Source organism: Scyliorhinus canicula, unplaced genomic scaffold, assembly GCF_902713615.1.
Source record: "Scyliorhinus canicula unplaced genomic scaffold, sScyCan1.1, whole genome shotgun sequence".
Taxonomy (NCBI): domain Eukaryota; kingdom Metazoa; phylum Chordata; class Chondrichthyes; order Carcharhiniformes; family Scyliorhinidae; genus Scyliorhinus; species Scyliorhinus canicula.
This window is the reverse complement of record NW_024055461.1, coordinates 3,508,593-3,530,040: the sequence shown is the minus strand read 5'-3', so window position 1 is coordinate 3,530,040 and position 21,448 is coordinate 3,508,593. Positions and strand designations below refer to the sequence as shown.

Here is a 21,448-nt window from a genome sequence, read left to right as displayed (position 1 = left end):
CTTGAGTTTCCTTTGAGCTTTATTGGAATGGTGCAGGAGGCCGAGGACAGAGTGGAAGTTGGGCAAGGAATTTAAACCTAAATAATCAGAAGCTCCGGATCACACTTGATAACTGAATGGTGATGTTCCACAGTGACCCAATCCAGATTTAATCTCCTCAGTGTAGGGGAGACCAAATTGTGAGCACAATACTGAGTAGCACCTGGAAAGTGTGTTTGGAATCCAAGAATATGGGAATGAAGGAGATGAAAAGTTGGTTGTTGCATCTGTTGTGTCTGCATGGAAAGATTTACAGTGATGTTCATAGTAACACAAGTAATGGAAGTGGGTGGAGACGATATGGCTCATCGAGCCTCAGCATTTCTTGCTGGGTATAACCTGGCCATTCAGGCATCATTCTGGTACACTTTCCTGCTTCTTCTCCAGTCTTTTTGATCCATCTTATAATATGGAGTCATTAGCTCAACAATCCAATGAAGTAAACTTTAGTCTGGCCTCGTGTCACCGAGCTGAAATCTAGTCTTTCTCTGACACATTCTTTTTTTAAAAATTTAGATTACCCAATTATTTTTTCTAATTAAGGGGCAATTTAGCGTGGCCAATCTACCTACTCTGCACATTTTTGGGTTGTGGGGGCGAAACCCACGCAGACACGGGGAGAATGTGCAAACTCCACACGGACAGTGACCCAGAGCCGGGATCGAACCTGGGCCCTCAGCGCTGTGAGGCGGTTGTGCCAACCACTAGGCCACCGTGCTGCCCCTGCTCTGACACATTCTTAATGTCTACACTGAGAGGTTAAGAGTGAAAAAGTCAACTGTTTTGCAGTAGTATGTGCAGATGCCGGCGTTGGACTGGGGTGAGCACAGTAAGAAGTCTTACAACACCAGGTTAAAGTCCAACAGATTTGTTTCAAATCACTAGCTTTCAGAGCACTGCTCCTTCACCTGAGGAAGGAGCAGTGCTCCGAAATCTAGTGATTTGAAACAAACCTGTTGGACTTTAACCTGGTTTAGCAGTAAGGGGAAGAGGCAAGGTTGTAGATGCTCTACAGTGGTACAGACTCATTGGATCTGCTTCGTCTGTCCCATCTTATATTCAGCTAATGGGTAAACGATAAAAGTGCTGCAATTTCCAAGCATTTGTGGGCAACTTTGAGTTTGATGCTCAGATTAGGTAAAGTCTCCACATCCTAAAATGGATCTAGAAGGACTGGAGAAGATGCAGGCAAATATATTTAAATTATGCCTGAACTGGCAGGTTATACCCAGCAAGAAAGATTGGACAGGGCATCACCTTTTCTCTGGAAAAGGGAATGAAGGATGACCTGATCCTGTAAGATTATGAAAAGGTTTGATATGATAGACAAGTGGAAGATGTTTCCACTGGATGAGAATAAATATGAGTTAGTCATTAGTTAATCTAATGTGCAGTTCAGAGGGAGATCACTCACACACTTCACATGTGCAAAGGGATTTCCTCAGTTTCCCCACTGGTTAACGCTCCAACTTTAAACGCTCAGACTATTTGATCCAATTTCAGCACATTGTTATTGGCGAGGGGCAATTTAACTGTTGGGTCTATGGGGACAAAAATCGCTCTTTCACCCAAACCTGTTGGGACCCCAATGAGTTCACATCTCACTGTAGTCACTGTTGCCAATCACTCCCAGGACAGAACTGTGATGGAAGGCCCATACTATTTAGGTGCTGTATTAATTGATTTAATACATTTGTTACCGTGGCCCAATGTTACCAGTCGTAATCGGTTCGCAAAGCATAATTTATATCATATGTATTACCCAACATGCACTGCAGTTGAGAATGTGCTCCACATTACAGAAGCTCCTCGTACAGTCCGTCTGTAGCTGGAGCATGTGCAGTTCAGGTTGTCGCTGACGGTGCGAGGAGCGGGAAAGAAACAATCGAGCGACTTTCAGGATTGGAGCCGGTGGGTGGCCGGGGAGCAATAGAAGCTGCGGAGTGAGCCGGGAGGCTTCATAAATACCCTGCGGAGGCTTCAACTCCCGAGCACAATGTTAATGGTCCCGTCTTAAACAGCTTCCCAATTGGCCGAGGAAGGCAGTGTGTCACAAGGATGGATGTGTTGACTGATTAATGGCTGGAGGATGGGGGCAGGTCATGTGATCAAACCTCCAGGAATACATTTAATCAAAGTTGGCGAGGAGAAAATGTGAATTTCTATCCAAAACTGACAGTGAGGTTTCTGTAAATTTACAGGATACTGGAAGTGGAGGTTTAACAGACGGGAAACGCAAACCAAACGTCACATCGCAATCTGACAGAATCACTCGATTCATTGAAAACTGAATTTCAGCAGCATCTGAGTGTGGAAGGTAAAAGATTTGTCTGTTCTGTCTGTGAGGGAAGATTTCAGGTCTCAGTGTGACTGGAAAAGCCCCGAGATTCACAAACCCTGGTTAGACCAAACCTGGAGAACTGTGTTCAGTTCTGGGCAACAAACCTGAGGAAGGATAGAATGACCTCGGAGGGAGTGTAGCACAGATTTACCTGAGGATATCTGAACCCCCCCCCCCCCAAGGTTAAAATACAAGGTGAGGTCACACAATTGAGTCCATGCCAGCTCTCTAATTAGTACAGTAGCACAATCGTTAGCACTTTTGCTTCTCAATGCCAGAGATGAAGATTCGATTCCTGGCTTTGGTCACTGTCTGTGTGGAGTCTGCATGTTCTCCCCATGTCTGTGTGGGTTTCCTCCGGGTGCTCCGATTTCCTCCCACAAGTCCTGAAATACGTGCTTGTTATGACATTCTGAATTCTCCCTCCGTGTACCCGAACAGGCGACGGAGTGTGGCAACCAGGGGAGTTTCACAGGAACTTCATTGCAGTGTTAATGTAAGCCTACTTGTGACACTGGTAAAGAGTATTATTATTACCTGGAGCAATCCAGTAAGTCTCATTCTCCTATGTCTGTAACCTCAGCTTTATTTCTCTCAGGTTTCTGTCCAATTTTTAAAAAAATCATTCATTGGTGTCTATTTCCAAACTCCATAATTGGCAGCAAGTTTCAGGTCATTGCCACTCGCTGTGTAAAAACATTCTTCCTCATACCTCCTGTAACATTTACATGCATAGATTTGTGGGCAGCACGGTAGCATTGCGGATAGCACAATTGCTTCACAGCTCCAGGTTCCCATGTTCGATTCTGGCTTGGGTCACTGTCTGTGCGGAGTTTACCTACCCTGTACATCTTTGGGTTTGTGCGGGTGAGACCCACGCAAACACGGAGAATGCACAAACTCTACACGGACAGTGACCCGGGGCTAGGATCGAGCCCGGGTCCTTGGTGATGTGAGGCAGAAGTGCTAACCACTGTTCCACCATGTCAACCACATTTTATAGGTTTCTAAGAGATTCTGAACGCCAGTGAATTCAATCCTGACCGATTCAATCTCTCACGTCAGTCCCTCCCATCTCAGGAATCAGTCTGGCAAAACTTTGCTGCATTTCCTCTTTAGCGAGATCATCTTTCCTCAGATAAGGAGACTAATACGGCACACAATATTCCAGCTGTGGCCTCACCAAGGCCCTGTATAATGGCAGCAAGACATCCCTGCTCATTGACTCAAATCCTCTAGCTATGAAGGTCAACACACCATTTGCCTTCTTTACCGCCTGCTGAACCTGCATGCTTACATACAAACTAGGAGTCGGTCCCTCGAGCCTGATCCTTACACACAAACTAGGAGTCGGCCCCTCGAACCTGCTCCTTACAGACAAACTAGGAGTCGGCCCCTCGAGCCTCCTCCTTACATACAAACTAGGAGTCGGCCCCTCGAGCCTGCTCCTTACATACAAACTAGGAGTCGGCCCCTCGAGCCTGCTCCTTACACACAAACTAGGATCGGCCCCTCGAGCCTGTTCCTTGCATACAAACTAGGAGTCGGCCCCTCGAGCCTGCTCCTTACACACAAACTAGGAGTCGGCCCTCGAGCCTGCTCCTTACAAACTAGGAGTCGGCCCCTCGAGCCTGCTCCTTACACACAAACTAGGAGTCGGCCCCTCGAGCCTGCTCCTTACAAACTAGGAGTCGGCCCCTCGAGCCTGCTCCTTACACACAAACTAGGAGTCGGCCCCTCGAGCCTGCTCCTTACAAACTAGGAGTCGGTCCCTCGAGCCTGCTCCTTACATACAGACTAGGAGTCGGCCCCTCGAGCCTCCTCCTTACACACAAACTAGGAGTCGGCCCCTCGAGCCTGCTCCTTACACACAAACTAGGAGTCGGTCCCTCGAGCCTGCTCCATCAATCAAAAATTTTAACCTCAACTCCACATTCCTGCCGACCCCGATAATCTTTCACCCTCTTGCTTATCAAGAATCTATCCATCACTGCCTTAAAAATATTCAAAGACGGGGCAGCACGGCGGTGCAGTGGTTAGCACTGCTGCCTCACGGCGCCGAGGTTCAAGGTTCGATCTAGGCTCTGGGTCTCTGTCTGTGTGGAGTTTGCACATTCTACCTGTGGTTGTGTAGGTTTCGCCCCCACAACCCAAAGATGTACAGAGTAGGCGGGTTGGTGACACTAAATTGCCCATTAATTGTTCAAAATGAATTGGGCACTTTAAATTTTATTTTTTTTTAATATTCAAAGACTCTGCTTCCACTGCATTTTAAGGACGGAAGTTCCAAAGTGATAGAATCCCGATAGTGCAGAAGGAGCCCATTCGGCCCATCAGGTCTGCACCAACTCTGTGAAAGAGCACCCCACCCAGGCCCATCCCATCCATTCCCACTCCATCCTCATAATTCCACCCAACACCCACGTCCTTGGAGACGAAGGGGCAATTTAGAAAGGCCAATCCACCTAATCTGGCCAATCCACCTAACCTGCACATCTTTGACCTCTGTGATGAATCCGGAGCACCCAGAGGAAACATAGACACAGGGCCTCCTGTCTTACAACCCTCAAGAGAGAAAAATATCTTCATCACCATCTGAAATGAATGACCCCTTATTTTGCAACAGTGACGCCTTGTTCCAGATTCTCCCACAAGAGGAAACATCCTCTCCACATCCACCCTGTCAAGACCCCTCCGGATCTTAAATCGTTCAATCCAGGTTTTACCCAAAACTTTAAATCTGTGTCGCGGCTGCTTGTACGATCAGTGAATGGAAACAGAGTTTCTTTGTCCACCCGATGGAAATCTGCCATAATCTTGTGTCCCTGAATCAAATCTTCCCTCAACCTCCTTTGCTGGATCCATTCTGGTAAATCTCCTCTGCACCTTCTCCAAGAGCCTTCACATTCTTACTGAAGAGTGGTGACCAGAGCTTTAGAAAGATTCATAGAATAGAATTGGAGCCACAGAATTCCTACAGTGCAGAAGGAGGCCATTCAGCCCATCAAGTCTGCAGTGATTCTCTGCAAGGGCACACTGTCTTGGCCCATCCCATCCATTCCCACTCCATCCTCATAATTCCACCCAACACCCACGTCCTTGGAGACGAAGGGGCAATTTAGAAAGGCCAATCCACCTAATCTGGCCAATCCACCTAACCTGCACATCTTTGACCTCTGTGATGAATCCGGAGCACCCAGAGGAAACATAGACACAGGGTCCCTGGCGCTGTGAGGCAGCAGTGCTAATCACCGTGCCACCAGAAGCAGAGTTTTGGGATCAATATTACTGTTTATGAATAAAAGCAAATTACTGCGGATGGTGGAATCTGAAGCCAAAGAGAAAATGCTGGAACATCTCAGCAGGTCTGGCAGCATCTGTAGGGAGAGAAAAGAGCTAACAAAGGACCATCTGGACTCAACATGAGATCTTTTCTCTCAATACAGATGCTGCCAGATGTGCTGAGATGTTCCAGCATTATCTCTTCGGTTACTGTTTATGAAGCTCAAGATTGAATTAGCTTTGCCATCTATTCTCTTTAATATGACTTGTAGATGTACAAAATCCCTCTTCACCTCTTTCTCACTCCTCCCAAAGAGGCCAGTTGGGTTTTTGTGACAATCCAGCAGTTTTCATGGTCACTTTTTCCCAGTGCCGGCCCCACAAATGACCAGATTCATTCAGCTCAATTTCACAACCTGCCTTTGTGTTTTTGTGGGTTCTCTCACTCCCTATTTTCTGTTTTCAATCAGTTTCACAGGGGGTTCGAAGTGGAGGCTTCAAAGTCCGGAAACTCAAACCAAGCATCACATCAGGATCTGACAGAGCCCTCAATTTATCATATCCTAAATATCAGCGGATTTTGAACATGGAAGGAAAAAGCATCGTTCACAGTGGGGAGAAACCGTACACGTCATCGGGCCCCATGAGACAGAAATGCAGCCGCACTGAGGAGAAACCGTGGAAATGTGCGGACTGTGGGAAAAGATTCACTTCCCCATCCAACCTGGAAACTCATCGACGTGTTCACACTGGGGAGAGACCATTCACCTGCTCCACGTGTGGGAAGGGATTCACTGAGCCATCCAACATGCTGAGACACCAGCGTGTTCACACTGGGGAGAGACCATTCACCTGCTCCACGTGTGGGAAGGGATTCACTCAGTCATCCAACCTGCTGAGTCACCAGCAAGTTCACACCGGGGAGAGGCCGTTCACCTGCTCCACGTGTGGGAAGGGATTCACTCAGTCATCCACCCTGCGGAAACACCAGCGAGTTCACACTGGGGAGAGACCGTTCACCTGCTCCACGTGTGGGAAGGGATTCACTCAATCATCCAACCTGCTGAGTCACCAGCGAGTTCACACTGGGGAGAGACCGTTCACCTGCTCCACGTGTGGGAAGGGATTCACTCGGTCATCCAACCTGCTGAGTCACCAGCGAGTTCACACTGATGAGAGACCATTCACCTGCTCCACGTGTGGGAAGGGATTCACTGAATCATCCACACTGCAGAAACACCAGCGAGTTCACACTGATTAGAGACCGTTTCAATGTCCAGACTGCGGGAAGAGCTATAAAAGTTCTGGGGAATTGATGTGCCATCAACGTGTTCACACTGACGAGAGACCGTTCAGGTGCTCTCACTGTGGGACTGGGTTCAGACAATCCTCTTACCTCACTGTACATCAGCGAGTTCATACTGGGGAGAGGCCATTCACCTGCTCCAATTGTGGGAAGGGATTCACTCTGTTATCCAACCTACTGAGACACCAACGAGGCCACAAGTAACCACAGTGATTTGATTTTGCTGTGAACTCACATTCAGGACTGAACCATGTTCATTTGGGTCTCTTTCTGCTGATAACAAACTCCGGCCCATTTACAGGGGCAAATATTCTGGTTGAAAGTTAAATAAATTAGAATTATGTTAAATACGCAGTGTTGAAATTTTTTAATATCTCTGACACAAGTTATTTCCTTTTGAAGTACTCTCGCTCTCCCCTGTCTCTTCCATCCTCACCTCCAACAAGAAGTGTGAGGAGCTTGTGGAGCTGCTTTGTGACTGAGATTGAGTCAATCCGATCAGCTGCCTCTGCTGCTTCCCTGCCTTCCACGAGCCCACCGGACCAAACTGTCTCCAAATTTCATCCTTTTGACTTCTGGTGGCGGCCATGGAGTAGGAGGTCGCGCATTTGGGAGCTCTCGCTCGTGACAGACCTTTTGAACCTTTTCTCCCGATTTTTTTCGGAATTCTATTAGAAACATCGGTGGAGAGTGAGACAGTGAGGAGAAATCCCCCACCAGTATGTGGAGCCGTGACCAGAAATGGTTGTCCAAGAGAATTAGTTGAGCAGCGAAGCTGACTGTAAAACCTGCAGCACGGGAAAGCATGGCAGAGGCGCAGGATCCCGGTTTGGTGGCACAGTGGTCAATGTTACTGCGGGTGGAGTTCATTCAGGAGCTTCGCCAAGCAAATGAAGGCAACCTAATTAAGGCAAGGATTGATTGGGTGGGACAGGGGCTGGAAGCCCATAGACCGGCGATCCAGAAGGTGGCCGAGCACGAGGACCATTTAACCGCGTTGGAAGTGGAGGTGGGGCTGATGAGGGACCACCAGAAAAAGTTGTAGGAGGAGCTGGAGAACAGGTCCCAGAGACAGAACCTGAGGATTGTCGGCCTCCTGGAGGGCAGTGAAGGGTCGGACGCAAGGGCATGTGTGACAAATATACTGGAAAAGCTGATGGGAGATGGGGCGTTTTCTCAACCCTTGGAAGTAGATAGAGCGCTTGGGAGTAAGCCGCGAGCGATATGAACCTCCGAGGGTGATCCGGGTGCGAATGCACCGCTTCCTGGATAAGGAGCGGATTTTGCGGTGGGCAAAGCAGACACTGAGCTGCAGTGGGAGAACTGTGAGCTGTGCATCTACCAGGACCTGGGCGTGAAACTGGCCAAAAGACGAGCTGGATTCAATAGGGTAAAATCGGCCCTCTTCAAGCAGGGGGTGAAGTTTGGGTTGTTATACCCAATGCGTCTGTGGGTCACATTTGAGGGCCAAGAACTTTACCTTGAATCGCCGGACGAAGCGATGGACTTTATCAAAGACAAAATGCTGGCAGAATTTTGAGGGCATTGAACCTTGGGGGAGGGTATTGCGGTATCGATTCTGTTAAAGTTTCCTTAGTTTTGATCTGTATATGCAGTGCTCTCTGTGTAACAGTTTTTTAGGCCGTTGCTTAGATTTGTAAAGTTAACTTTATTTCAGTAGGTAGATGGTGGAGGGATTTTTTCTACTGTGTGTTGATTGGGGACTGTGATGTTTTGAATATGTATGTTCGAGCAGGGGGGTGGGATAGGATGTCTGCCGCCATGGGTGGGTTACCAGGCTAGGTGGGCTAAATCACGGAAGTGCAGTGGGGGAGGGGGTGATGAGCAGGTGGTAAGTTTGTAAGGGTTGGGATTCTTGTGCTGCTAATAGTGGGGCGGAGGGGGAAGAGGGAGCTGCTCTGCTAACAGAGGAGAAACTATTGCTGAGAGACAAAAGGGGAGGTTGAGGACAGTGGATGCCCAAAGGCGGGCCAATGGAGGTGAACTGTGGGGGTGGGTGGGGTAGACCCGTGGTGGTTCGGACGGCCAAGAGTGAAGGAGTTTTCTTTTTTTCTCCCATGTGCACAAAGCGTACTGCCGGATCGACTTCTTTATTCTGAGCATGGTTCTACTGGCGAGGGTGGTTGATACCGAATATTCGGCAATTGCTCTGTCGGACCATGCCCCACATTGGGTGGATTTACGGGTGAGTAAGGAGAGAGGGCAGCGCCCGCAATGGAGGTTGGATGTGGGACTGTTAGCAGATGAGGGGGTGTGCGGGCGGGTGAGGGAATCTATCCAGAACTATTAGGAAATAAATGACACGGGGGGTGTCTCGGCAGTGGTTAGGGGGGAGTTAATGTCGATACGGGCCCATAGGGAAAAGGTGGAGCAAGCAGAGAGGGACAGGGTAGTTGGGGAAATACTCCAGGTGGACAGGACATATTCGGAGGCCCCGGAGGCGCGGTTATTGAAGGAGCGGCAGAGGCTAGACATGGAGTTTGAGCTGTACAGGGAAGGCGGTGGAGCAACTGAGGAAAGCTAGGGGGGCGGTATATGAGTGGTGAGAAGGCCAATACGATACTGGCGCATGAGCTGAGGAAAAGGGAGGCAGCCCGGGAGATAGGAAGAGTGAAGGTCAGACGTGGGAATGCGGTCTTGTACCCAGCAGGGGTGAACGGGGTGTTTAAGGAGTTTTATAGCAAGTTATATGAGCCGGAACCACCAGCTGGGGTAGAGGGGATGAGTCAGTTTCTGGGTGAGTTGAAGTTCCCAAAGGTGGAGGAAGGACTGGTGGAGGGGTCGAGAGCCCTGATTGGAATTGAAGAAATAGTAGAGGGGCTGGAGGCCAGGCATTGGGTAAGGCCCCGGGACCAGACAGCTACCCAGTTGAATTTTATAAGAAATTCTCGGAGATGCTGGGCCCGCTGCTGGTGAGGGTATTTAATGAGGCAAGGGAGCAGGGTGCCCTTGCCCCAACAATCTCGCAGGCCTTGATCCTGAAGCGGGTGATGGACCCTGAGCTATGCGGGTCATATAGGTCAATCTCCCTATTGAACGTGGATGCCAAACTGTTGGCCAGAATATTGGCCTCAAGGCTAGAGGGCTGTGTCCCTGAGGTGATAAGGGAAGACCAGACGGGGTTTGTGAAGGGCAGGCAACTTACGGCCAATGTCAGAAGGCTTTTAAACGGTATGAGAGGTGGGAGAAGGAAAGGTATCGGATATCTACAAAGAACTCATGGAGTCGAGGGAAACTCAGATAGAGGAGCTAAAGGGCAAATGGGAAGAGGAGCTCTGGGGAGGGATAGAGGCAGGTCTGTGGGCGGATGCCTTGAGCAGAGTCAATACGTCCTCATCATGTGCCAGGCTCAGCCTGATACAATTTATGATCGTTCACAGCGCAGACATTTTTAAAAAAAATGTAGAGTACCCAATTTATTTTTTCCAATTAAAGGGCATGTTAGTGTGGCCAATCCACCTAGTCGACACATCTTGGGGTTGTGGGGGGGGAAACTCACGCAAACACAGGCAGAATGTGCAAACTCCACATGGACAGTGACCCAGAGCCGGGATCGAACCTGGGACTTTGGCGCCATGAGGCAGCGATTCTAACCACTGTGCCACCGTGCTGCCCCGTTCACCGGGCACACATGCCGGTGGCCTGGATGAGCAGGTTTTTTGGGGTAGAGGAGAGGTGGGGAGGGGAGGGGGGGGGGGGGGACAGCTAGTCATGTCCATATGTTCTGGGCCTGCCTGAAGATTGGGGGATTCTGGCAGGGTTTTACAGATGTCATGTCCACGGCCCTAAAAACACGGGTGGCGCCGAGTCCAGAGGTGCAGGATTTTAGAGTGTCGGCAGTCCAGGGGGCGAGAGAGGCTGATGTCTTGGCCTTTGCCTCCCTGGTAGCCCGGAGACGGATATTGCTGGCGTGGAGGGACTCGAAGCCCCCAGAATCAGAGACCTGGGTTAGCGACATGGCTGGGTTTCTCAGTCTTGAAAAATCAAGTTTGCCCTCAGAGGGTCAACGCTCGGTTTCATCAGGAGGTGGCAGCCGTTTGTCGACTTCTTTAGAGAAAATTAACTGTCAGCAGAGGCAAAAAACTTACAGGGGGATAGTTAGGCTATTCTCTGTTGAGGGTAAGAGGGACTTGTTAGGGATGGAGATAATTTATGCACAATGTTTTATGTGGATTTGCATTGTTTACTGTTGTCACTTATTATTATAAAATTACAAAACCTTAACAAAATGTATTTTTTTTTAAATCAACATCACCAAAATCAGATCATCTGCACATTGCCACATTGCTGTTTGTGCCATTTTGCTTTGTGGAAATTGGCTGCTGCATTTCCTATAACAGTGACGACACTTCAGAAGCTCTTTGGGACATGCTGTGGTTATGAAAGGCGCTACAGAAGTGCAAGTTTTAAATTGAAGATTGATGCTTTCTTATCCTTAATTGATTTCAGACATCCCCAATTAATAAATTTGCTTTGGTTCGGACAAGGCTTTAACCAATTAAATCAAAGGCAGAATTCTGGACAGTAAATTTAAAAAGGAGTTTTTTAAAGAGAAGCTTTACTGACTGACTTGAAGACATTTACATTTACAACTTCACGCAGGTGATCAGTCTGTGGAAGCGTAACCCTCCCTGGCTCTTCCTTTGACAGTAATTTCCTTGGAACTCGGCCTCGAGAGTCTTCAGTACTTGGCCAGCAAGGAAGGCCTTCGGAACCTCGACTTTTACCCCCAAAGTGACCATTACCTCATGTCAGAGTTGGGGCTGTGGTAACATGACCATTGGTTAATTGGGCACTAGTTTAATTCAATTGGATCTTTAATTACTGACACCACCTTCTCTCATTACCTTTGACAGGAATACAATTGAACAGTTTCATACTATCCCTTTATCTGATTCTGTACAACCCCTTATTCAAACAGTTTCAAATGTTGAGGCTAATCAGAGTTGGAAGGTCTCCCTTGCCGGTACATTTATCCTCATCGCACATTCTTTATATACAAAGCGATTAAGCTTTTATATTTTTACAACAAATAAAACTCAAACTTTTACTAGAACTACTGATTCATTATTGTTTAATTAATTGTAACTCAATTAAGGATCACTACTTATTTAATCATGTTACAGACTGGTAGCTAATTAATACATTAATATTTAATTTATACATTTGGTTTATACATACACTGGTTATCTACTGAGTAGTACTACACTCAGTATGCTTCACACGGTGTCTGTGTCTATGTATTTACATTGTGTATTTAACGGCTGTCCTAGATTGTTTCATGTATGGAACGATCTGTCTGGACTGTACGCAGAACAATACTTTTCACTGTACCTCGGTACACGTGACAATAAATCAAATCCAATCAAAGAGACAGTTTCTGACTAATGCTCAGATTGAACAATGAGCCTTCTTAAAAATTATTCATTCATGGGAGGTGGGGGTCACTAGCTGGACCAGCATTTACTGCTCATTCCAATTGCCCTTGAACTGCGTGTCTTGTGAGGCTATTTCAAGGGTCACTTACAAATCAACCACAACATTGCTGCGGATCTGGAGTCGCGTGTCGGCCAGGCCACATAGAATGGCCATAAATTAGGAGAGGGGAATGTGCAACAGGACCTGGGTATCCTCGTACACCAGTCACTGAAGGTAAACATGTAGCTACAGCAGGCGGTAAAGAAGGCAAATGCTATGCTGGCCTTCATTGTGAGTGGATTCGAGGACAGGAGCAGGGATATCATGCAGCAATTGTGCAGGGCCTTGGCGAGGCCGTACCTGGAATATTGTGAGCAGTTTTGGTCTCCTTATCGGAGGAAGGATCTTCTTGCTTGAGAGGGAGTGCAGCGAAGGTTTACCAGACTGATTCTTGGGATGGTGGGACTGACGTATGAGAAATTGAATCAGTTAGGATTGTATTCTCTGGCTTTCAGAAGAATGAGGGGGGCTCTCATAGAAACCTATAATACATATAGATACATAGAAGACATGAGGCCTTTTGAGCCGGCTCCGCCTTTTATCATGATCATGGCTGATCATCCAACTCAATATCCTAATCCTGCTTTCTCCCCAAAGCCTTCGATCCCATTCTCCCCAAGTGCTATATCCATCCGCCTCTTGAATATATTCAATGTTTTAGCATCAACTACTTCCTGTGGTAATGAATTCCACAGGCTCACCACTCTTTAGGTGAAGAAATGTCTCCTCATCTCTGTCCAAAATGGTTTACCCTGAATCCTCAGGCCCCTGAATTGGAAAAAATGAATCTCAGAACCCCTGGTTCTGGACACACCCATCATTGGTAACATCTTCCCTGCATCTCCCCTGTCCAGTCCTGTTAGAATTTTAAAGTCTCTATGAGATCCCCCCTCATTCTTCTGTACTTCAGTGAGAACAATCCCAACCTCATCGATCTCTCCTCATATGACAGTCCTGCCATCCCTGGAATCGGCCTGGTAAACATTCGCTGCACTTCCTCAAAAGCAAGAACACCCTTCCTCAGAGAAGGAGACCAAAACTGCGCACAATATTCTCGGTGTGGCCTAATCAAGGCCCTGTACAATTGCAGCAATACATCCCTGCTTCTATACTCGAAACCTCTCGGAATGAAGGCCAACATACCATTAGCCGGGGCGGCATGTGGCGCAGTGGTTAGCACTGGGACTGCAACGCTAAGGACCCAGGTTTGAATCCCGGCCCTGGGTCACTGTGGCGTTTGCACATTCTCCCCATGTCTGCTTGGGTTTCAGTCCCACAACTCAAAGATGTGCAGGTTAGGTGGATTGGCCATGCTAAATTGCCCCGTAATTGGAGAAAAAAATAATTGAATACTCTATTTATCTTAAACAAAACATACCATTAACCTTGTTGACCGCCTGCTGCACCTGCATGCTTACCTTCAGCAACTGGTGCACAAGGACACCCAGGTTCTGCTGCACACTTCCCTCTCCCAATTTACAACCATCCAGGTAGGAATCTGCCTTCCTGTTTTTGCTTCCAAAGTGAATAACCTCACACTTATCCAAATTATACTGCATCTGCCGTTGATTTGCCCACTCGCCCAACCTGTCCAGATCATGCTGCAGGATCCCTGCATCCTCGTCACAGTTCACCGTCCCACCCAACTTGGTATCATCTGCAAACTTTGAGATGTTACATTTTGTTCCCTCATCCAAATTATTAATATATATTGTGAATAGCTGGGGTCCCAGCACCAATCCCTGTGGTATCCCACTAGTTACTGCCTGCCAATTTGAAAAGGACCAATGAATTACTACTCTTTGTTTCCTCTCTGCCAACCAGTTTTCTATCCACCTCAATACACTTCCCCCAATCCCATGCGCTTTAATTTTGCACAATAATCTCTTAGGCAGGACTTTGTCAAACGCCTTCTGAAAGTCCAAATACACCACATCGACTGGCTCCCCCTTGTCAACTGTACTGGTTACATCTTCAAAGAATTCCAACAGATTTGTCAAGCATGATGTCCCCTTCATAAATCCATGCCGACTCTGACTGATCCTGCCACTACTTTCCAAATGTTCCGCTACAAAGCCCTTGATAATGGATTCAAGAATTTTCCCCACTACCGATATTAGGCTTACTGGTCCATAATTCCCTGCTTTCTCTCTACAGAACCAAAGTATGTATTCAATTGCTCAGCCATTTCTTTGCCCCTATTTTGCATTCCCCTGTTTCTGTCTGTAGAGGGCCTACATTTCTCTTTACCAATCTCTTTCTCTTCACATATAGAAACTCTGAGTGTCAGTCTTTATGTTCCCTGCAAGCTTACTTTCATACTGTACTTTCCCCTTCTTAATCAATCCCGTTGTCCTACTTTGCTGAATTCTAAACTGCACCCAATCCTCAGACCTATTATTTTTCTTGGCCAATCTGTATGCTTCTTCCTTGGATCGCATATTATTTCTAATTTCCTTTGTAAGCCATGGATTGGCCCTCTTACCCATTTTGCTTTTGTGCCAGACAGGAATCAACAGTTGGTGTAGTTCCCCCATACGGTCCTTGAATGTTTGCCGTTGCCTATCCACTGTCATCCCTTTAAGTAACCCTCCATAATCTATCAAGGCCAACACATGCCTCATATCTTCATAGTTCCCTTTATTAAGATTCAGCACCCAAGTCTCCGAATCAACAACTTCACTCTCCATCGTGATAAAAATTATCATGTTATGATCGCTCATAATATTCTAACAGGACTTGATTTTCCTGATGGTGGGTGTGTACAGAATAATAAGTCGCAATCTGAGGATACGGGGAGACCATTTAGACACAGATGAGGAGAAATTTCTTCAACGTCAGAGTGGTGACCCTGTGGAATTTTTTAACATGGGAAATAGTTGAGGCCAATACATTGTATGTTTTCAACAAGCAATTAGATATAGCGCTGAGGGCGAAGGGGATTTAAGGATATGGAGGGGAAAGCGGGATTTAGATATTGAGTGGGATGATAAACTATGCTCATAATGAATGGCAGAGCAGGCGCAAAGGGCCAAATGGCCTTTTCCTGCGCCTATTTTCTATGTAATCCTTCCCACACTAAGAGCAGGTGAATGGTCTCTCCCCAGTGTGAACTCGCTGGTGTGTCTGCAGACTGGATAACTGTGTGAATCCATTCCCACAGAGGGAGCAGGTGAATGGCTTCTCCCCAGTGTGAACTCGCTGATGTCTCTGCAGGATGGATGAATCAATAAATCCCTTCCCACACTGAGGGCAGGTGAATGGCTTCTCCCCAGTGTGAATTCGCTGGTGTGTCTGCAGGGTGGATAACTGAGTGAATCCCTTCCCACATTGAGAGCAGGTGAATGGCCTCTCCCCAGTGTGAAGTCGTTGGTGTCTCCGCAGGGTGGATCCATCAATAAGTCCCTTCCCACACTGAGCGCAGGTGAATGGCCTCTCCCCAGTGTGAATTCGCTGATGTTTCCGCAGGGTAGATGCATCAATAAATCCCTTCCCACACTGAGAGCAGGTGAATGGCCTTTCCCCAGTGTGAAGTCGTTGGTGTCTCTGCAGGGTGGATGAATCGCTGAATCCCTTCCCACACTGAGAGCAGGTGAATGGCTTCTCCCCAGTGTGAACTCGCTGATGTCTCTGCAGGGTGGATGAATCAATGAATCCCTTCCCACACTGAAAGCAGATGAATGGCCTCTCGCCAGTGTGAATTCGTTGATGTTTCCGCAGGATGGATGAATCAATGAATCCCTTCCCACACTGTGCGCAGGTGAATGGCCTCTCCCCAGTGTGAACTCGCTGATGTCTCCGCAGGGCGGATGAATCAATGAATCCTTTCCCACATTGAGAGCAGGTGAATGGCCTCTCCCGAGTGTGAACTCGCTGATGTTTCTGCAGGGTGAATGAAGCACGGAATCTCTGCCCACACTGAGAGCAGGTGAATGGCTTCTCCCCAGTGTGAACTCGCTGGTGTGACTGCAGGGTGGATGAATCAATAAATCCCTTCCCACACTGAGAGCAGTTGAATGGCCTCACCCCCGTGTGAATTCGCTGATGTTTCCGTAGGCTGGATGAATCAATGAATCCCTTCCCACACTGAGAGCAGGTGAATGGCCTCTCCCCAGTGTGAACCCGCTGATGTCTCCGCAGGATGAATAGAGCACGGAATCCCTTCCCACATTGAGAGCAGGTGAATGGCCTCTCCCCAGTATGAACCCGCTGGTGTGACTGCAGGTAAGATAACTGAGTGAATCCCTTCCCACATTGAGAGCAGATGAATGGTTTCTCCGCAGTATGAACTTGCTGGTGTGTCTGCAGGTGAGATAACTGAGTGAATCCCTTCCCACACTGAGAGCAGGTGAACGGCCTCTCCCCAGTGTGACTGCGTCGATGAATCTCCAGCTTAGATGGGACTCTGTATCTCTTTCCACAGTCCCCACATTTCCACGGTTTCTCCATGTTTTGGGTCTCCTCGTGTCTCTCCAGATTGGAAAATCAGCGGAAGCCTTGTCTGTACACGGAACATGTGCACTGTCTCTCCTCACTGTGAATAGCGTGATGGTTTTTCAGGCTGTGTAACCAGTTGAAGCTCTTTCCACAATCAGTTCACTGGAACACTCTCACTCGGGTGCGTGTTGTGTGGGTCTCGGTGATTTTCCAGTCACACTCATGTTTAAAATCTTTTGAACCTGACAGATCGGACAAACATTTCTCCTTCTCACCAATGATATTCAGAGCCCGTTGTTTTCTGATGAGAAGGAATTGAGCGAGTTTGTCACATCGAGACGTGATGTTTGAGATTTCTGTCTATAATTCCTCCTCTTCCAGTATCCTTTAAAAACAATTTACAAAAGTCTTCATTGTTAGTTCAGGATAGTAATGCAGAACAGACAACTCCACTTCCTCTCTAGAACATAGAACATAGAACGATACAGCGCAGTACAGGCCCTTCGGCCCTCGATGTTGCACCGACATGGAAAAAAAAACTAAAGGCCATCTAACCTACACTATGCCCTTATCATCCATATGCTTATCCAATAAATTTTTAAATGCCCTCAATGTTGGCGAGTTCACTACTGTTGCAGGTAGGGCATTCCACGGCCTCACCACTCTTTGCGTAAAAAACCCACCTCTGACCTCTGTCCTATATCTATTACCCCTCAATTTAAGGCTATGTCCCCTCGTGCTAGCCACCTCCATCCGCGGGAGAAGGCTCTCGCTGTCCACCCTATCTAACCCTCTGATCATTTTGTATGCCTCTATTAAGTCACCTCTTAACCTTCTTCTCTCTAACGAAAACAACCTCAAGTCCATCAGCCTTTCCTCATAAGATTTTCCCTCCATACCAGGCAACATCCTGGTAAATCTCCTCTGCACCCGTTCCAAAGCTTCCACGTCCTTCCTATAATGAGGCGACCAGAACTGTACGCAATACTCCAAATGCGGCCGTACCAGAGTTTGGTACAGCTGCATCATGACCTCATGGCTCCGGAACTCAATCCCTCTACCAATAAAGGCCAACACACCATAGGCCTTCTTCACAACCCTATTAACCTGGGTGGCAACTTTCAGGGATCTATGTACATGGACACCGAGATCCCTCTGCTCATCCACACTACCAAGAATTTTACCATTAGCCAAATATTCCGCATTCCTGTTATTCTTTCCAAAGTGAATCACCTCACATTTCTCCACATTAAACTCCATTTGCCACCTCTCAGCCCAGCTCTGCAGCTTATCTATGTCCCTCTGTAACCTGCAACATCCTTCCGCACTGTCTACAACTCCGCCGACTTTAGTGTCGTCTGCAAATTTACTCACCCATCCTTCTGCGCCCTCCTCTAGGTCATTTATAAAAATGACAAACAGCAACGGCCCCAGAACAGATCCTTGTGGTACGCCACTCGTAACTGAACTCCATTCTGAACATTTCCCATCAACTACCACTCTCTGTCTTCTTTCAACTAGCCAATTTCTGATCCACATCTCTAAATCACCCTCAATCCCCAGCCTCCGTATTTTTCTGCAATAGTTCATTCTCCAAAAGCTGTAAATCTCCATCCCACACAATCTCCCTCCATTCTCACTCTGCTGTATGTACTGTTCACTCTCCCAATTCTCCTGAAGATGCTGATTCATGCTGATTGACACATTCAAGGTCAGCTCACTGCTTCCTGAACAGGACACAGAGATTATAATACGAGCAAAAGTAGGCCATTCAGCCCGCCGAGTCTGCTCAACGAGACAATAAGACCCTTGGACGATCTACCTCAGCACCATTTTCCCACACAATCCCCATATCTGTCAATATCTTGAATATCTGGAAACCTATCAATATTTGTCTTGAACATACTTGGTGACTGAAGCTCCATATTCCTCTGGGGTAGGGAACTCAGAAGCTTCACCACATCCTCAAATGAAGAAATCCCGCTTATTCTCAGCTTTTACTCTATTTTCCTATCTGTTCCCCATAACCCTTAACTCCATTGACAATAAAATATCTGTCAAACTTGTGCTTCAATATATTCAATGACCCCCAGATACAACTGGTCCCTGTGGAAGGGAAATCCAAAGACTAACAACCCTCTGAGGGAAGAGATGACTGGAAATCTATAATGTAGCTAGTCTGATATTACAAGACGAGAAGTAATTATACGTTTACTTTATTACAGAACCGCAAATAATATATCAAATCTGTTCCATATAGGAACACGAGACATATCTCTGTCCATTATAATGTCCCTTGAAATGTCAGCCATCCCCTGGGGAACTCACCCCTTTAATTGAGAACATTAGGAAAGAGACAATTCTTTTTAAAAATAAATTTAGAGTAAGCAATTTTTTTTTCCCAATTAATGTGCAATTTAGCATGGCCAATCCACTTACCCTGCACATCTTTGGGTTGTGGAGGTGAGATCACGCAGACACGGGGAGAATGTGCAAACTCCACATGGACAGTGACCTGGGCAGGGATCGAACCTAGGTCCTCGGTGCCATGAGGCAGCAGTGCTAACCACTGCACCGCCATGCCGCCGACAGGAAACGATTTTCACCAGATAGGCTGGTGAATGGGAGTGAGAAGGGGGTGAAGCTGCAGCGGTTGAACCAGTTTTGGCTGGTTTGACAAGCTGAGCTTCTCGGTCGGAATCTGGAAGGTTGGGTTTGGATTCAATTTGTGTGCCTCGGTCGGGCGCTGATGGGAAATGGGAGGGGTGTGGTGGTTGGATGGGTTTGCTAGCTGATGACTATCAAACTGTTTTTGTTTTACTCTGAGGGTATAGGTGTGTGTGGCTGTCACCTTTGTGGACCCTTGGCCCGTACTTTTTGAAGAATTACTGGATGGTCCCTTATGGCTGATTCCGTGATGGGGAAGGGGAGGCGGGAGACCCCTGATTCGGGGCTGGTCACCTGGAACGTAAGGGGTTTGGGTGGACCAGTGAAGAGGTTAAGGCCAAGCTAAATTGCGCTTAGTGTGCAAAATTGCCCTCAGTGTTGGGTGGGGTTACTGTGTTTTGGGGATAGGGTGGGAATGTGGGCTTGGGTAGGGTGCTCTTTCCAAGAGCCGGTGGAGACCCGATGGGCTGAATGGCCTCCTTCTGCACTGTAAATTCTATGATTCCAGACCAGACTGCGGAAGGGTGAGCCAAGTGTTTCACTCGATCTTTAACAAAGGGCTCGAGGTGTTGTAATTCTAATCAATACACTTGTCCCTCTTTCATTCACTATGATTGGCTTCCTTTTCTTTCCATCTCTTCCACCGCTTTGCATCATCAATAAGACATTGGGATTCAAAGACTAATCCAGTTTGATGGACAAGTTGTCTCCATTCTGAACAATGGGGAACAAGCCCCTCCCACTCATTGAAACATCACCTCGACAAAGATGAGAAACGCGCATGCGCCCTGAGCACATCCAATAAAGATGGCGGCCGTCAATCCGAGCCGAATATGAGGAGCTGCAGCTCCGCTCGGTACAAACTGGGTCCGGTAACTTTTCCGAGGTTTGCAGCTTACAATAACTTAACACAACGTTTCCGCCCATCCCCGCGATCTCTCGCTCCCTCCATATTGCTAAACGCCCCTTACGAATTCCGGATCTGAAGACACAGCCTTTCTCCTCCGCCATTACCCACACTGCGCATGCTTCAACCACAGCAGGCCCCGCCCCTCATTCACTCCGATTGGTTGGTGGAAAGCCGCTCCCGGTCGGTCCTCCAGTCCCGCCCCTCCTCTTCCTATTGGTCCGGAGCTGCCGTTAATCACCCGGACATTGTGACGGTGAGAGCGGCCACAGGCTCAGGCTGACTGGCTGATTGTCCAATAATAACAGTGAGAGTCTCAGTGGGACAATCAGACAATAATAGTGGAGATGGGGCCCAGAGGAGAAACAGCAAAGGATTCACTCACTTTGAGAGTGACAAACACAGTATCTTTCCAGTAATAAGTCAGACTGTAGTGTGTGAGTGAACATATCAGGGGCAGGTTTAGCTTACTCAGCTAAATCGCTGGCTTTTCAAGCAGGCCAGCAGCACGGTTCGATTTCTGTACCTGCCTCCCCGGACAGGCGCCGGAATGTGGCAACTAGGGGCTTTTCACAGTAATTTCATTGAAGCCTACTCGTGATAATAAGTGATTTTCATTTAATTTCATTTTCATTTTCATATCATTAGATCGAATGTAGAATCATGTAGCAGCATGGTAGCATTGTGGATAGCACAATCGCTTCACGGCTCCAGGGTCCCAGGTTCGATTCCGGCTTGGGTCACTGTCTGTGCGGAGTCTGCACGTCCCCCCGTGTGTGCGTGGGTTTCCTCCGGGTGCTCCGGTTTCCCCCCACAGTCCAAAGATGTGCAGGTTAGGTGGATTGGCCATGATAAATTGCCCTTAGTGTTGGGTGGGGTTACTGGGTTAAGGGGATAGGGTGGCGGTGTTAACCTTGGGTAGGGTGCTCTTTCCAGGAGCCGGTGCAGACTCGATGGGCCGAATGGCCTC

At 47.7% G+C, this 21,448-nt stretch overlaps 1 protein-coding gene and 1 pseudogene across 3 annotated transcripts; one reads left to right on the top strand and one right to left on the bottom strand.

Annotated features, from left to right (window-relative positions):
• The first annotated feature begins 6,362 nt into the window (after positions 1 to 6,362).
• Positions 6,363 to 21,448, top strand: part of LOC119959646 — a 36,281-nt pseudogene continuing 21,195 nt past the window's right edge.
• Positions 14,856 to 20,591, bottom strand: LOC119959647 (zinc finger protein 229-like). 3 transcript variants are annotated; one of them, XM_038787831.1, is made up of 2 exons: positions 20,471 to 20,591; positions 14,856 to 17,289 (listed from the first exon to the last, which is right to left on the bottom strand). In XM_038787831.1, exon 2 carries the CDS (start codon positions 16,914 to 16,916, stop codon positions 15,546 to 15,548), a length of 1,371 nt encoding a protein of 456 aa, XP_038643759.1. In that variant the 5' UTR covers positions 16,917 to 17,289; positions 20,471 to 20,591; the 3' UTR covers positions 14,856 to 15,545. The 3 variants fall into 3 exon arrangements, with proteins under 3 accessions (XP_038643759.1, XP_038643760.1, XP_038643758.1); XM_038787832.1 differs by having other exon boundaries at positions 20,543 to 20,589; XM_038787830.1 differs by having other exon boundaries at positions 20,330 to 20,585.